The following is a 17,456-nucleotide window of genomic DNA, read 5'->3' on the forward strand; positions in this document are numbered from 1 at the left end:
GCATTCCGCAACTTCCGGGCGGCCCGATGCCGGAGTGGTTCACGCCACTCTTTGGCACCGGTACCGCCTGCCCGCCAGTTGGGGGAGAATCCTGGCCACTATGTCTCCAACATTGAGCAATGCTGAAAAGTAACTACACACAAATCGTAAGGGAAGCCTTAGAGATTATTTTAGGGGTAAAGAAATTTCACCAATTCATGTACGGAAGAACATTTATGCAGTTGACGAAGCATTGTCCATTAACGCCAATTTTTGAACCACACAAAGGAATTCTGTCACCTGCAGCAAGTAGAATGCAGAGAAGAGCAATGCTTTTGTCTGCACGTACCATCAAAGTAAGATTTAGATTTATTGTCACGTATACCAACAGTGAAAAGTATTGTTCTGGGTGCAGTCCAGGCAGATTATTCATGCACGAAAAAACATCAAAAGGTTGCTGCAGTTATAATAGATGTAGGAAGAGGAACTGTGGCGGAGAGTTCTCAGAGAGTCACCATGCTCCAGCGCCATCTGGGGTTAGTTGGGTTGGCAAGTTTTGTTTGGGGTAGTCGGGTTGGGATGGTAGTCAGGTAGTTGTATGGAGGTCAACTGGGTTGGGTCAAGGAGTAGTCGGGTACTGAGGGGGAAGTTTGAGAATAGTCAAGTCAGTTTGTGGGGGGTAATCAGGTCAGGGGTTACTCGAGTGGTATTCAGATGAGGTTCAGGGAGTCATCGGGTATAGCATAGTCGGATAGGGCATAGTCAGGTAGGGTTAAAGGGTAGCTGGGTGTTTCGGAGGCAGTCAAGTGGATGGGGACAGTTGGGTGGTGGAGGTAGTCCAGTTGGATTGAGAGTTAATCGGGAGAGTAAAGGTCGTCAGGTTGAGGAGGCGAGGATGGTAGTCGAGTGGTTGTGTTAGGAGTAGTTGACTGAGGGGGTAATCGGGTCTGGTTACTAGTCAGGTGGTCAGAGGAAGGGTTATCGGGGGGCGGAGAGTCAGGTGATGGAGTTTACTCCGGACAAATGCGAGCTAATGCATTTTGGAAGATTAAATCTAGGTGTGAATTATACTGTAAATGGCAGAACCCTTAGGAACATTAACATACAGAAGAATCTGGGCCACAGTTCCCTAAAAGTGGCAACACAGGTGGCAAGGTGATTAAGAAGGCATACGGCATGCTTGCCTTCATCAGCTGGGGCATTGTGTACAAGAGTTGGGAAATCATGTTGCAGCTATATAAAATCTTGGTTAGGCCGTATTTGGAGTATTGCGTGCAGTTCTGGTCACCACATTATCAGAAGGATGTGGAAGCTATGGATAGAGTGCAAAGAAGGTTCACCAAGATGTTGCCTGGTCTCGAGATGTTGGTTATGAGAACAGGTTGAATAAATTAATTTTTTCACTGGAAAAACGGAGGCTGAGGGGAAACCAGTTAGAGGTCTTCAAAATTATGGGAGGCATAGACAAGGTGGATAGTCAGAGTCTTTATCCAAGGGTGGAAGTTTCAGTTAGAAGGGGGCACAGGTTCAAGGTGAGGAGGGGAAGGTTTAAGGGAGATGTGCGGGGTAGGTGTTCACGTAGAGTGTGATGGGTACCTGGAACTTGGAGGGCCGCAGGCCCTGTTCCTGTACTGTATTTTTTTTTGTTCTTTGTTTTTATGTTAGATAATGTGTGCGTCAGATTTGGTATTAATCAGCATACCTTTCCCAGGGTAAGTATGTTGCCAGAGGATGGTGTGGAAGCAGGCACATTAGCAACATTTATGAGGCACTAGGATGGATACATGAATAAAGGAGTAAATAGAGGGATATGGACCGAGTAAGGGCAGAAGATTGTTTTTTTTAGTTAGAGCATCATAATAATAATCTTTATTGTCACAAGTAGGCTTGTATTAACGCTGCAATGAAGTTACTGTGAAAATCCCCTAATCGCCACATTCTGGTGCCTGTTTGGGTACACAGAAGGAGATAGGCTTGGAGGGCTGCAGGACCTGTTCTGTACTGTATTTTTCTTTGTTCTTTGTTCTTATGTTGGCTAATGTGTGTGCCAGATCTGGTATTAATCAGTACCTTTTCCAGGGTAAGCTTGCAGGCAAATGCCATCTATCTGGCCCAATCACTGACTCTGAGTTTAGTGTCAGAGACTTTTGTGGAGGTAATCAGCCCATCTGAAGTCTATACTTCACAGACACTTTGAATATAAGAACATAAGAAATAGGAGCAGGAGTAGGCCATCTGGCCTCTCGAGCCTGCTCCACCATTAAACGAGTTCATGGCTGATCTTTTGTGGACTCAGCTCCACTTTCCGGCCCGAACACCATAGCCCTTAATCCCTATATTCTTCAAAAAACTATCTATCTTTACCTTAAAAACATTTAATGAAAGAGCCTCAACTGCTTCACTGGGCAAGGAATTCCATAGATTCACAACCCTGTGGGTGAAGAAGCTCCTCCTAAACTCAGGTCTAAATCTACTTCCCCTTATTTTGAGGCTATGCCCCCTCGTTCTGCTTTCACCCGCCAGTGGAAACAACCTGCCCGCATCTATCCTATCTATTCCCTTCAGAATTTTATATGTTTCTATAAGATCCCCCCTCATCCTTCTAAATTCCAATGACGACAGTCCCAGTCTACTCAACCTCTCCTCGTAATCCAACCCCTTTAGCTCTGGGATTAACCTAGTGAATCTCCTCTGCACACCCTCCAGTGCCAGTATGTCCTTTCTCAAGTAAGGAGACCAGAACTGAACACAATACTCCAGGTGTGGCCTCACTAACACCTTATACAATTGCAGCATAACCTCCCTAGTCTTAAACTCCATCCCTCTAGCAATGAAGGACAAAATTCCATTTGCCTTCTTAATCACCTGTTGCACCTGTAAACCAACCTTCTGTTACTCATGCACTAGCACACCCAGGTCTCTCTGCACAGCAGCATGCTTTAATATTTTATCGTTTAAATAATAATCCCGTTTGCTGTTATTCTTACCAAAATGGATAACCTCACATTTGTCAACATTATATTCCATCTGCCAGACCCTAGCCCATTCACTTAACCTATCCAAATCCCTCTGCAGGCTTCCAGTATCCTCTGTACTTTTCGCTTTACCACTCATCTTAGTGTCATCCGCAAACTTGGACACATTGCCCTTGGTCCCCAACTCCAAATCATCTATGTAAATTGTGAACAATTGTGGGCCCAACACGGATCCCTGAGGGACACCACTAGCTACTGATTGCCAACCAGAGAAACACCCATTAATCCCCACTCTTTGCTTTCTATTAATTAACCAATCCTCTATCCATGCTACTACTTTACCCTTAATGCCATGCATCGTTATCTTATGCAGCAACCTTTTGTGTGGCACCTTGTCAAAGGCTTTCTGGAAATCCAGATATACAACATCCATTGGCTCCCCGTTATCTACTGCACTGGTAATGTCCTCAAAAAATTCCACTAAATTAGTTAGGCATGACCTGCCCTTTATGAACCCATGCTGCGTCTGCCCAATGGAACAATTTCTATCCAGATGCCTCGCTATTTCTTCCTTGATGATAGATTCCAGCATCTTCCCTACTACCGAAGTTAAGCTCACTGGCCTATAATTTCCCGCTCTCTGCCTACCTCCTTTTTTAAATAGTGGTGTCATGTTTGCTAATTTGTGTGCATCAGGATGTTTACAGGGTCCTGGCGAACCACTCCCAACTTAGGATCCAGATACCAAAATATTTCGGTCACAATGAATAAAAAAGATCTTAGCTTTTAAATTGCATTAAGAACAAGATGTACAATAAGCCAACATTATTCCACTTGTTTTTCTGGTACCCCAATACCAAATGTCCGACTTACAACAACTTGTATTTCTGTAATGTTGTTTCTGTACAAAATTGCATCTCAGGATGGAAGAATAATGCACATCAAACTGCAACAAAAACAAACAAGAGGAGATAAGGGGCAGGATTCTCTGTTAGCTGATGCCTAAATTGGGAAAGGTAATTCGGCAGAGAATAGGTTCCCATGTCAAAATCACGGCAGGCACCGATTTGACGCCAAATTACAATGCACCAGCACCTCGACAGCGGCGTCAAGCATTGCGGAACACATGTACAGTAGATACTGTTTGCATATCATTAGCGGGCCCGACCCAGTATTTTCCAGGGCCTCTGCGATTCTCTGCCTCCGATGGGCCGAGTTCCTGATGGTGTGGATCACTTGTGCTTTTAAAAATCATGAAACCGGCATGGCAGCTGCTGAGGGAGAAGGAGGGGGTACAGAAAGTGTCCGACATCACCATAGTTGGCTGACAGTTGTGCCGCTGGCCAGGGGGCTTCTGCCAGGGGCGGGGGGTAGCCAGGAGGTGGGCTGTGGGATCGGAGTAGATGGGCACAGAACACCAATCAAATTGCCCAGCTCTCTAGCCCCTGAAACAACATTGCAGTGGACTGGGTGGGAAATAGCCTTTAAGTGACCTTTAGTTGGTCAATTAAGGGTCTCAATTGGGACAAGGGCAGGCTTCTCATCTGAGGCCTTGCCCACCACACCATTGTAGAATCGCTGTGGTAGGGTGTGCAGGAACCCAGACGTAATCATGCCTTCAATTTCATGCTCCCCCTCCCTGTCTAAAACCCACCAGTGAGGGAGCATAAAATTCTGGTTAATATCTTATTTTCCAAACAATAACGGTTGCTTAAACGAAAGTTTGAATCTTCGCAATTCTGCTGTGAGAAAGTGTGGTGTGAATCAATTGGGAAACTGATTCATGTTAAGTATCTGAGTTACAATATATGTTCCTCATCACAAAAAGTATTAATACTGTACCATCATTAATTTTATTGGAGGGACAGACTAGCTGTATTGTCAGGAAGTATACCAGTGTACAATTTCATTTAGATTAGATTTTGCCAGTCTGAGGGAACTCAACACATAGAAAATAGGAGCAGGATTAGGCCATTTGGCCCTTCGTACCTTCTCTGCCATTCAATGTGATCATGGCAGATCTAATATCTCAATGTCATACTCCCGCACTCTCCCTTCAAGCTGGTTCCTGGATGGGAATTGATCAGTGACACAAGATCTAAGGTACAATTGTTTATTTTTAAATTTAGAGTACCCAATTATTTTTTCTAATTAAGGGGCAATTTAGCGTGGCCAATCCACTACCCTGCACATCTTTGGGTTGTGGGGGTGAAAGCCATGCCGACATGGGTAGAATGTGCAAACTCCACACAGATAGTGACCAGGGGCCGGGGTTGAACCCGGGTCCTCAGCACGTAGGCAGTAGTGCAAACCAATGTGCCACCGTGCTGCCCCAGGTACAATTTTTTATGACTAATTTTTAATTACAGCCTTAATATGTCCTTATTACTCCACAGTGAAAGTGGGAATCCCGCCTTCCGAATCCTCCAGTACTTTCTGACCCATTTGCGCCCGGTGGGTCAGGTAAGTAAAAATCCAGGCCTAAGCGAGGAAGGAAAAATTGGATTATGAGGGAAGGAGAAATACAAGAAACAAAGGAAAAGTAGAGAAATTTTTTAAAAATGAAATGTTTTAAAATTTAAAATTATTCATAAACTGAAGAAATGAAGCTCCACACTTATAATTATTAATTTTCTAGATGAGAGGTTGATTGACAGCCATTAACAATGATCTCATCATTAAAAAAGGTAGTTATCTTTATTTTCAATTGCCAGATTAAGCTTTCTGTAGCCTGTTAAATGGGCAATACACATGAATATGCAGAATGTTTTGAAAATCATCAGGTGTTAACCATGTGGTCCCTTTTTCACAAAGCTAATGGCAGAGTGATGAAAATCAACCAGCAACTTGTGGCAATTTGCAATTCATGGAGTATTTCATCCTTGGCGTAATTTACTGGTCAAGTTGTGAATTAATAAAAGCATGGGTCATTTAGGTGTCCTAATTTTCCAGCAAAATCTGCCTCAATGTCAAATGCCTCATTCATATTTAGTTCTTAATCTGCTCCTATCTGAGATGAGTGATCCATGGTTATTAATATTAGGTTGCCTATGGCAAATACTCATCCATAAAGATGACTGAGCCCAGATTTGGATTTAGAACTCACTTTTCAGCTTCATAATCAATGGAATCTCATGAAACCGAAAATGAAATCTGTAATTGTATTTTGGGAATCCTCATGTTTCGAAGAAACCAAACATCCCACTATCAAAAAAATGTCTATATTTTGCCTTTCACATTCAACTTAAAAGGTACAACTCCCACACGGTTAATTGCTTAGACAAGTCCCACACTCTAGTCATATTTCTGTCAACAAACTGATAAATGTTTAGTCAATGTACGTTCACAGTTGATTCACAAAAATTGTCAAACAATCACCATTTGCGCTCAGGCAAGTGCTTGTCGATTCAATATAAAGAATCCTTTTGCTATTCTGGACACAATTTGTATTGGTTTGATCAATAAATGATTCATAGTATAACATCATAATATTTCAAAATTCCATTTGATTTTTGCTGATACTGAATTTTACATTGCATGTGAAACCAAATAAAAAAAGTCACACACTAGCTACAACACAAAATCAAAGCAAATTATTCTTATCCTACACATCTGCAAATTCAGTCTCAGTTTTCTGATTTCGTTGCTTTCCCACCTTAAAGAGAAAGCAGGAAAGCGCCATGTCATTGAATATGTAGGGTATGAAACAAATAATAAAGACATGCGTGGTAAAACATTTTGAATATCTCCATTGCCAAGTCCAATAAATCTGATGGGGACTTGGCTAAATTGAACAGCCACCAAAACAGACACAGGGATTACTCTGTGATTAACCCATTCCCACTGATTTCAATGCAAGCAGTACATCAACATCCTTCTTTCTGCGCATTTGAATGATCTCCGCATCCAGCAAGCGTTAACTGCACCATTCATTGGCTGAACGCATCAGCAGGGGGCCACCAGTGCCTCATATGAAGCCGATACCACTTAAAGAGGAGGTACATTGTAGCTGAAGCAGGTACTGGGAGTTGTGGTTGAAGAGCAAATGACCTGGGAAAGATTGAAGAATGTAACAACGGGGAGAGAGAGAGTGCGCTTAGGTTTTCAGAAATGCACTTGAGGACTTGGTGGAAGATCTGAAAAGAAAAAATATATGCCTTGTATCTGGAAAGGGGGGTGAGGGGGGTGGATGTTTGGATGCTGCAGTGAGAACACACATTGCTCTCACTGCCCTCCTTCAAGCTCAACTTTCTCCTTTGCAAACTCAGACTTCTGCCAGCATTGCTGAGGATCATAGTGTGCATAGACTGGCAGTGACATCATGGAGTGCAAACTTGCTGGCTTTTCTGAAAGGCATCAATTATCTGCCCATCACTGCCACTCCACTAGCACCCCTGTCGGCAGCTAGTCCAGACTACTGTTGGCCATGCAGAGACAGTGCAGTTTGCAACCATTCCTTCTAAGCCCAGAGTTGGTCAAGATTCACCTGTGAGGTCACCTGCACTCCTCCATTGAAAGTCAGCTACTTTCCACCAGTCTTGCTGCTTTCATTGGGGCAGTTCTGCCGGGAGCACAGGACAGGCAAAGGCACATGATAGACAGGCCGTAATGGAATTCCTAAAGGTGATTCATAAATGTAAATTGAATGGTTTCATTTGAGATTTGGTTTTAAATGTGTATTTTTTTTAGTGGTTGTAATTTTTGCACTGTGGCCGAGTGGATGCTGTGATAGTCAGTGACAGAGGGAATGGAAGGTTTGAGGCTACTGGTGAATGGGATTTTCTGTTACTGATATTGCACACAGATGAGTCCTTCATGGATAGATGGCCATAAAGGAGCTGTCTAGATCACCTCCTCTCTTCCAACTCATGCTTCTGCTACTAAGTTGTTTGCTGTATAACTGGTGGCATATTCCATTTCCTTGTGACAATAAGGATGTGGAGCGTACAGCAAACAGGCACAAATATTTGGCACCCATTGTGCAGAGAACTGCAGGGCTCCTTCAGAATGGTCTAAAAAGTGGAATTGTTGTTTCAGTATGCTGATGGCCTGTTCTGTAACATTTTGTGTGACAGTAAGAGTCTCATTGTATGCATGCTACATTTGCATGTATGGGTTGCCCACTGGAGTGAGCAGCCAAATCATCAGCAGATAGCCTATGTTTCCAAAGCAGCCAACCTTAGCAACAGCAGACTTCCACAGAGTGAAGACATTGTGGCTACTGCCAAGATTCCTGGAATTGTCCTGCATGATTTGCCAAACACCAGCTGGCTGTTGAGGGAGTGGAATCCTTTTCATCTCCGGTATAAGGTAGAATTGGCATACAGCACCAATGAAGTGTTATGCATGCAGTGAATGGCACCCTGCAACGTGGGAAAGTCTGCAATCCTCACCTTGTGATTCACATATTTTCTCTAGTTGGAAATATCAAATGTAGTTAGTTTATAAGTTAGTTGTCTTATAAAGGAGAGTCTCAGTAACCTGCCTTACACAACAACAAACAGAAAACTGTGAAACATTATAAATATCTCCAGATTGAGTCTGAAAGGAACAAAACACAAATGTTCATTGTATGGTCACCTCCGCAGCCTCCTCATTACAGTTCTTGACCTGGTCTGAGGTTGCTGAGAGCTCTCCTGCTTCTCCCTCTTCCAAGTGCCTGTTCTGTCTTTTGCAGCCTGCGTTAATTTCCAGATCATGCTGTATTCCAAGGGTAATGCCTACTAGTCTCTGAAGCCAACTAGTTTGTGCAGAATCTTGAAGTCACCTAAAACTACTTCAGCATTTGGGAAACCAGTCCCTGTAGACGTTTGCAATTTTAAACAACTACAGAAAGCGCCAACACTTGTAGCATCATAATAGCAGCCCAAATAAATCAATCAATAACTAATCTGCAAGCAATTGATGATTATTTTATATAGCGCAGGTGGGGAGGGAGGTCCTCCTTGCTGCTGAATGCTTATGCAGCTGTGCAAGTTTACAAGTGGGTCGTAGCTGGTGTGTTCAGCTCCAAAATGACACTGCTGGCGTTAAATCAGCATTGCACACTAATTAATGTTGTGGTCTGCCTATTTCCAGTGGGCATTATTGCATGCATGCTCACACCTTTAACTAATGAAGCCTTAATTAGGCTCAACTCACAAGTTTGACTCCTTTGGTTAACCAAATATACTTAAGCAAAGGCAACTTAAAATATCAAAACAAAATGTAATTTAAGGGGTCAATACAACATCCCAGTCCCTGTGGTGCCTACTAGGCACGGAAGGCCACAATGGTGCTGACAGACACAGTTGTGCTCCATTTCCAGGGACACCCGGCAAAGAACAAGGCCTCAGAAGAGGGGCAAACAGTCGGAGTTGCCCCCCCCAACTCAACCCCACCCCAACCCAACTCCCCCCCCAACCCAACTCCCCCCCCAACCCAACTCCCCCCAACCCAACTCCCCCCAAACCCAACTCCCCCCCCAAACCCAACTCCCCCCCCAAACCCAACTCCCCCCAAACCCAACTCCCCCCCCAAACCCACCTCCCCCCCAAACCCAACTCCCCCCAAACCCAACTCCCCCCCCAAATCCAACTCCCCCCCCAAACCCAACTCCCCCCCCAAAACCCAACTCCCCCCAAACCCAACTCCCACCCAACTCCCCCCCAACACCCAACCCAACCCCCCCAAACCCAACTCCCCCCCAAACCCAACTCCCCCAACACCAACCCAACCCCCCCAACACCCAACCCAACCCCCCCAACACCCAACCCAACCCCCCCAACACCCAACCCAACCCCCCAACACCCAACCCAACCCCCCCAACACCCAACCCAACCCCCCCAACACCCTACCCAACCCCCCAACACCCAACCCAACCCCCCAACACCCAACTCAACACCCCCGCCACCCAACCCCCCCCCCCCAAACCCCCCCAAACCCAACCCAACCCCCCCCCCCAAACCCAACCCAACCCCACCCCAAACCCAACCCAACCCAACCCATCCCCTCGACCGCCCACTGCCGGGACCTATTAATGACCACCGAACAAGTATATGTGTGCACAGGCACCACCAAATGCCATTCTGAATCTATAGCACACGCCATAAAAAATAGGTGGTGCAAACCAGCCGATATTGGCCTCCCCGCCCCCCTTGATTTACCGATAGCCACACTAGGTATTGTTTTGCGCTGTTGTGTGTCCGTAATATCCAGATTTCTCCCACGTTAAGCATCCATCATTCACGACAACTGTTGCAGCGGACTGTGGAATACAAACAACCCTAGTGCGCCCACTTTCGATTGTATTTGACTATATTGTAGCAGATACAAGTTGCCTCTCTGAGAGAATTGTCCCTACAAGGACTTCCTTCACACTTGAGAAAAGCGTCGTATCTCATATTCGCAAAAGTGATGCACACCCGAAATGTCTAAAAGGACGATGCCAAAGAGCTAGCGAATTCCACATCTTTCATTGAACGATGTTTTTTGGGGATTTTTAGTCGGGTTCATGTAACATATTCCCAACAATCTGAAGCCCGTGCCTGGCAAGCTGATCGTTACCATCACGGAGCACCAACGTTTAAAGTACCCGTTCTTATAACATTTTACTCCAAAGAGAATTTAGATAATCGGACAATTGTTTGAAGTATGTTGTTTTTCATATGGAAGGTTTAACCTGCAAACTGCAGTTATTTATTTTTAAACAGTTTAAACTTGCTCAGAATTGAAGTAGACGAAAGGGCCAGCATAAATCAGGGATTCTGCCTTTCCTTCTTCTCTGGTGCTTAGGTTAAGAGCAAAAGCAGCTTTCTTGCTGGTTGTTTCGGAATCACTCTATCGTCTCTGACCATGGTACTGAAACCCGGAGACTCTCGGAACAGCGGTTGCAAAGGAAAATCGAACATTTGGGATTGTAACTGTTACACATTAAACACCACTTAGAGGGAAAAGGCTAGATGATTTCAACGGCTCCCAGTTCTCAGCCAAGTAATGCATTGTTGGCTGTCAGAGGGCATCGAGTTCGGTCGCTCTGGGAGATTCTGGAGGTCTGCAGACTCCAATGTAACAGACTTACCTTATTGTAAATGGGTCGTATTACAGCACTGTGCGATGTCAGGTCACAGCTGGTCAATTACCACATAACAAAAAGCAGTTACCAACACATTTTCTTTTTCAGTAGCAGGCGGTGTAATAGACTGAACATTGTAATTACGCTGCCAGACACCCTCTATGTCTTTTGGCTGCAGGGATGGTCTATATTCGGGTTACGATTTCACTAAGTTGGAGTGAAAGCGTGCTACTACAACTAGACACTGGCTGTGCTTTTAGAGTCTGCTCCATCTGTTTATGTGGAAATCGCGGGGCTGGCAAACAAAGTTTTACTTTGAAAATAAAAATCCTAGGATGTCTTCAATTAAATATTAAGCTTCTACAGCTGCTTCGGAAACATCCCTTCCCTCACCAAAACCCACCCCCATTCCTACACAAAACATTATTTACGACCTACATTTATGCAGTTCAAACACTTACGAGTTCCGTCGAATCGTGTTGCAATTGTATCCAAAAAGGTGTTCTGAGGCGCAAGCAACCCTTTCATGACAGGCATCTTTTCTTGTGCTCACAATAATAGCCGTAGCCATTAAAAGGGATTAAACAGTAGGGAAATAACATATATGTAAGTATATAAACATATATATCAAGGGATCAGCCCCAGGCACCCGAGCACTTGTGTTGACTCGCACACTTTGGCCAAGCAGAAGTGATCATTGCTTCTTCAGACGAATTGACCCACGAAAGCCGAAAACTTGATCGCAAGTTAAGACAACCGCTTACTCGAGCTTCTTTGTAATGCCGGTTGAGTAAAGGATTCGAGGTATGACCGTGTGATGCTACAGTCTGCGCCTTGTTTCGCTTCTCTTCTGCTAGCCGGAGCAGAGAGAAACTGCTTCCAACGCGCCTGCTTTGTCCAAGCAGATGTCGTGTCACATGAGTAGCAGGGGTTCAGGATGATGGGGAGGATCCTCGGGCCGGCAGCCGTTCCCAGGTAAATCAATACACAGGGACAGCCACTCCAGCAGGGCGAACCTTAAAATGTGCAAAAGTACCTCATCTCATGTCAACCAGTAGCAACCCCAGATGTCATTTTAAAATGCCGTTATCAGTGTTAATCGTTTGATATTTGTAATTATGCTTTTTTATCTTGTGCAGACACCCCATTTCATTTTTGAATGTAATACATATTTATAAACCCATTTATTGGCTGGATTGTATGGATATTTTGACATTGGAAGCCAATGAAATATGACACATGAGTACTTCAGTATCGGAGAGCAGTGTCTGATTTACATTCCGGTCAATAATATTTCTACTTATACTTTTCTCTGTGTTATTTCATTCTCACGAGATGACTAAGCATTCAGAACAGTTATTAAATAAGTAGAGGGCTGATTGCGAAATAACAGTCAATAACAACGTACTTGAAATTAGAATACCAGGATGATGCTTCACCTCAAAATGCCTGCACGTTAATATGTTCTTAATATCAATATGCTACATGTCATTAGTTTCAGAAGTTCTGTCTCTGTATGTTAACTCAAAACTAGTTTTAAAATAAAGTATCGTCATAAGTGAAGGAATATAAAATATACAATCGTACATAATTTCTTAACTAAACATGGGAGCTTTGCCCAAATATCTCACCAAGAAGCAGAAATGTCTTATTAAATAGTTGGATGCTTCCTCCTGGCGATCTTGCTTTAAGGAGACCGACATTTATAATAAATGTGAAAGAGCAGCAAAGTAGCTAATAGTTATTGTCATCACAGACTTAGTTAATACAAATTGCATTACAGTGAAAGTGCTGAAGTTCTGCAACCCCGCCCTTGCCATCAATACTACGGGTACCCATGATCATTTTTGCCACATCATAAGGGGTTGGAATAATATTCCTTAGCGGTTTCTCTTTATTTTTACTGGGGCTCCATTGTCATTAATAATATAATTGAGTCGGTAAAATAAGGAAACCAACTCAAATTGTACACTGCTTTTTATTAAAGCACTTGAAATGCACTAGACCGATCTGGGTACTGAGGTGTTCTTGCTCACGCACACAAAGACAACGAGCGCCAATATTAAGACACGGCTAAAATATGGAACTAAATATGTTATTTAATCCATCCATGTACAACAAATAACACGTTCTTAACATTTCTAGCCCCAGGTGAATAAAGGAATATTGAACATGGGCGTGGTCTCTTGCAGGATTATCTTTGGGAGAAACCATCTCACGTCAATTTGCGGCCTGCGTCAACCTATTGTCAAAGGCATATGACACCCACACAAACCTCTTACTTTCTTGGTTTAACTGGAGGCAATTTTAGACACTAAACCCGTACCACATTGGTGTGAGCGGAGTCCATTTTATCGCTGTGCTATTGACCGCTTCGTCATGTATCCCAATGCTACCAGAATATCCACCCCCGCCGCCACGTCTGCCCTTCCATCATGGGGCAGTTAGGTAGTTATATAAAGATCGTCGACTGGGATTATTTTCCCACTGTACTCGGTTTCAAGATTTGGATTCTCTCACGTTGTTATCGGAAAGGGATAAGTCAAAAGCAAAGCACTTTCAAATGTAGCAATACGGGCTTCATTGTGGAGAACAGCGTCGTCCAGTATTGTGCAATTATACGTGCATATAAAAATAGTTACCAGTTCACCCTCGAATCCAACAGCGCAGGAATTAAGATACCTTTAATACACCAATGGGTGCCCTTTTCACATGTGCATTAACGTCCTAATAACCCATTGCTTACAAATTAGTTTTATCTGAGGGCTGTGATGACTAACGTTTTGAGTCGAACGGCCTTATTTGCTGGGGTAAAATGCTATTCGTGAGAATGAGGACGGAGGAGAGGTTCAATCAAATGAATAATCCTTGGCTTCGTGCCCCATTCGAGACCATTCATCAAGCCAACTCTGTCCAAAATTTGAAACGCCCTTGCGCATCAATTAGTTCGTCTGGTTTGGTATTTCTGGCACCTTCATAGAAGCGATGGGATGTGGCTCATCAAAAAAAGCAGTTCTTTGGATGTGAAGGTTTGATAGTTTCTCAGATCATTCGACCTTAAATAAAGGCACATCATTTTAATTACCTCAACGCAACAGGTATGCCGAGGCTCCATTTTGAAACGTACCAATAAATCAATTACCTCTGAGTATTGTTTTCTCTCCACATTTTCACTATTTTCCAGAAAAGTATTTATATCCCATTTCCACCTTTCCTGTTCTCCAGCTCCCAATTAAATAGTTTCCTGACTTTAAATCAATCTGTACTTTTCACTGCATCTATCACATCAGTTGTGCTAAGTAGATTACGACACTCTGAAATGACTCCCTAGTGATCAGCATGCACAATTTAACGCACGATAGATTATTCGGAGACCAGTATTGGCCATTAGTTTGTATTTTTCTATTAGAAGTGTTCAAAGGTTCAAAGGTTAGTTTGATAGGTTGTGTTCTATTGTCCATAGCAAGAACATCCTTCCTCAGATAAGGACACTAAAACTGCACAGTACTCCAGGTGTAGCCTCCCCAATGCCCCATATAATTGCAATAAACTATCCCTATGCATAAATCCTCTTGCTACAAAGGCCAACATACCATTTCCTTCTTTACTGCCTGCTGTACCTGTGCACTTAATTTCAGTGACAGATGCATGAGGACACCAAGGTCTCCCTGAGTATCCACCTCCCTCAATTTACACCCAATCAAATAATAATCTGCCTTCCTATGTTTGCTACTGAAACAGATAACTTCACATTTACCCACATTATACTGCATCTGCCTTCCATATGCCCACTCACCAGTCTGTCCAAATCCTACTGAAGCATTTCTGCATCCTCCTCACAGCTCACCCGCCCACTCACCTTTGTATCATCTGCAAATTTGGAGATTATACATTTAGTTCCATCGTCCAAATCATTAATATATAATGTGAACAATTGGGGTCCTCGCACAGATTCCTGCCGTACCCCACTAGTCACTGTCTATCAATTGGAAAAAAGATCCATTTATTCCAACTTTTTTGCTTCCTGTCTGCTAACCAGCTTTCTATCCATCTCAAGACACTACTTGCAATCCCATGTGCTTTAACTTTACATAGTACTTTACATGTCAAAGCACGGTAGCACAGTGGTTAGCACTGCGGCCGCACAGCACCAGGGACATGGCTTCAATTCCGGCCTCTGTCTCTGTTGAGTTTGCACTTTCTCCATGTTTCAGCATGGGTTTCCTCTGGGTGCTCTAGTTTCGTCCCACAATCCAAAGATGTGCAGGTTAGGGGGTTGGCCGTGCTAAATTGCCCCTTAATGTCAAGTGATGTGCAAGTTAGGCTCTGGGTTATGGCGATCGGGAAGGGTAGATAGGGGAGTGTAAATGGGTAGAGTGCTCATTCAAAGGGTCGGTGCAGATTCGATAGGCCGAATGGCCGCCTTTTGCACTGGAGGGATTCTATGACTCTATGACTTACGTCAGTCTCTTCAGTCCCTCCAATCTCGGGCCAACAGCACTTACTTATTCTTGAAGATGGTGTATTTTAAAAGTGCTATTTCCGGCCTAATTTAGGATGAGATTAAAGGAAGCTAATCAAACTCCCAAGGTGTTTCCATAAGCGGGAGAAGTGGGAAGACGTTCGTGTGGAATATACACAAACTGTTTCTGCGCTGTAAATACTACATTATTACGCAAATCTGAGCATCGTCTGTCTTATATGTGTATGGTCCCGCATCGAAACTTCAAGAAGATACCTCGATTAACATTTTATCACCCTATTGTATATTTTGAAAAATAATAAAGTGCCTGTTTCAGATGCGACGTTAAAATAATGTTTTGTGCTTATTTCCATCTTCCGTCTTATTCACTTACAAACCTTTGAGATAAGGATTGCCTGGTGCAGCCACAGACTCCCAGTCCAATCCCAATTGATAATACCTGCACCAAATGAATGCAAATAAACTTTCCCCTGGCTGCGTTAGTGCGACTTAAAGTTCAGCTCTGTGACATTATTGCATGAGTGATATTATTTATACCTGGACAAATATATCTCGCCTCTGGTTAGGTATTAGGTTAGCCACAGACTCCGCCGAAAAGCCGCTCTGCTTTCCGATTCTGACTGTGGTTTCGAACTTTTTTTAACATCCGTTACTGAATAAACGTATCATAAAAAGGTACCCCGGATTTCGTGCAATAATCTCATGCAAAATACATAAAACCTTGGCCGATTACAGTTTTGTATTTCATAGGAAATAACGGTCGAGATCCACTCGTTCTCCTTCATCTCGCGCATTTCTCTGCCGCTGCCTTGAAAAGAATTCACGATCCCAGGAACAAAGAACACACATCATGCGCCAGTCGGAACTTGTCCCTCGTGACAATCCCCAAAACACACACATATTCACAGTTTAACAGACCCCACCTGCCCGTCGATGGCCGAGTGTTGAAAGAGCAGGTATAAAGCTTGAAATTCAAAGTGAAATGGAGTAATGGACATTTTATCAAAATGCAGCAGCGCCCTCTTCACAGCAACATACTTCAACGCAGCACCTGCTCAGCGCACACAAAGAATTTATCAAAAACACATCACTAACTTCGTTCACCAGGAAGGATGAGATACCAAGTCAACGCGTTTAAGCATAGATCCAAAGCGAATTGTCATTGAAGTTGATTTTCTCAGGCTGCTTCCAGTTATTGGTGTACTTTCTTCGCTAGAAATCCTCCTTCATTGTTCTTTTGTTTATAGCATACAAGGCAAAACCACTTGGCAGTCTGCTCGGCGACTACCACATGGGCCCAGACTGCAATTATAATTGCACATCGTGTCATTCATTGAAAAAAAGGGAAGTAATCAAAATATTTGGGTATTTCCCGAAAATACGATTTTATGTATGCCAGTATTTACTCACAAACACAGGCAGGGAACATATAATTCACAAAGGGAAATCGGTATAGCATTAAGTATACATGGGAAAACTAGTACTACACTGAGTATACACAGGCAGACTGGAATAATGTCTAAAAATTAATTTATGGGTGTGGCGTTACGGATTAGGCCAGCATTTATTGCCCATTCCTAGTTGCCCTTTAGAAGGTGGTCGTGCCTTCTTGAACTGCTGCAGTTCCTGAGGTGTAGGTACACCCACTGTGCTGTTCAGGAAGGAGTTCCAGGTTGTTGCCTCAGCGAAAAGTGAAGGAATGGCGATATATTTCCAAGTCAGGGTTGTGAGTGACTTGGAGATGGGATTCCCAGGTATCTGCTGCTCATGTCCTTCTCGATGGTAGTGGCCAGAGGTTTGGAAGGTGCTGTCTAAGGAACATTGGTGACTTACTGCAGTGTATCTTGTAGCTGGTACACAAGGTTGCGACTGTTCGGCAGTGATGGAGGATTTGAATGTTGGTGGAAGGGGGAGCAATCAAGTGGGCTGCTTTGTCCTGGATGGTGTCGAGCTTCTTCGGTGTAAT

The 17,456-nt window shown here is 43.6% G+C and overlaps 1 protein-coding gene across 1 annotated transcript in view; it reads right to left on the reverse strand.

Annotated features, from left to right (window-relative positions):
* The window catches only part of kcnh3 (potassium voltage-gated channel, subfamily H (eag-related), member 3), a 1,115,372-nt gene extending 1,103,531 nt beyond the window's left edge, over positions 1 to 11,841 (reverse strand). Inside the window, exon 1 of the mRNA XM_038789040.1 lies at positions 11,469 to 11,841. Coding sequence (XP_038644968.1) covers positions 11,469 to 11,544 — 76 coding nt within the window. The 5' untranslated portion in view covers positions 11,545 to 11,841. The remainder of the gene's footprint in view (positions 1 to 11,468) is intronic.
* Positions 11,842 to 17,456: the final 5,615 nt, after the last annotated feature.

This window comes from Scyliorhinus canicula, chromosome 2, assembly GCF_902713615.1.
Source record: "Scyliorhinus canicula chromosome 2, sScyCan1.1, whole genome shotgun sequence".
Taxonomy (NCBI): Eukaryota; Metazoa; Chordata; class Chondrichthyes; order Carcharhiniformes; family Scyliorhinidae; genus Scyliorhinus; species Scyliorhinus canicula.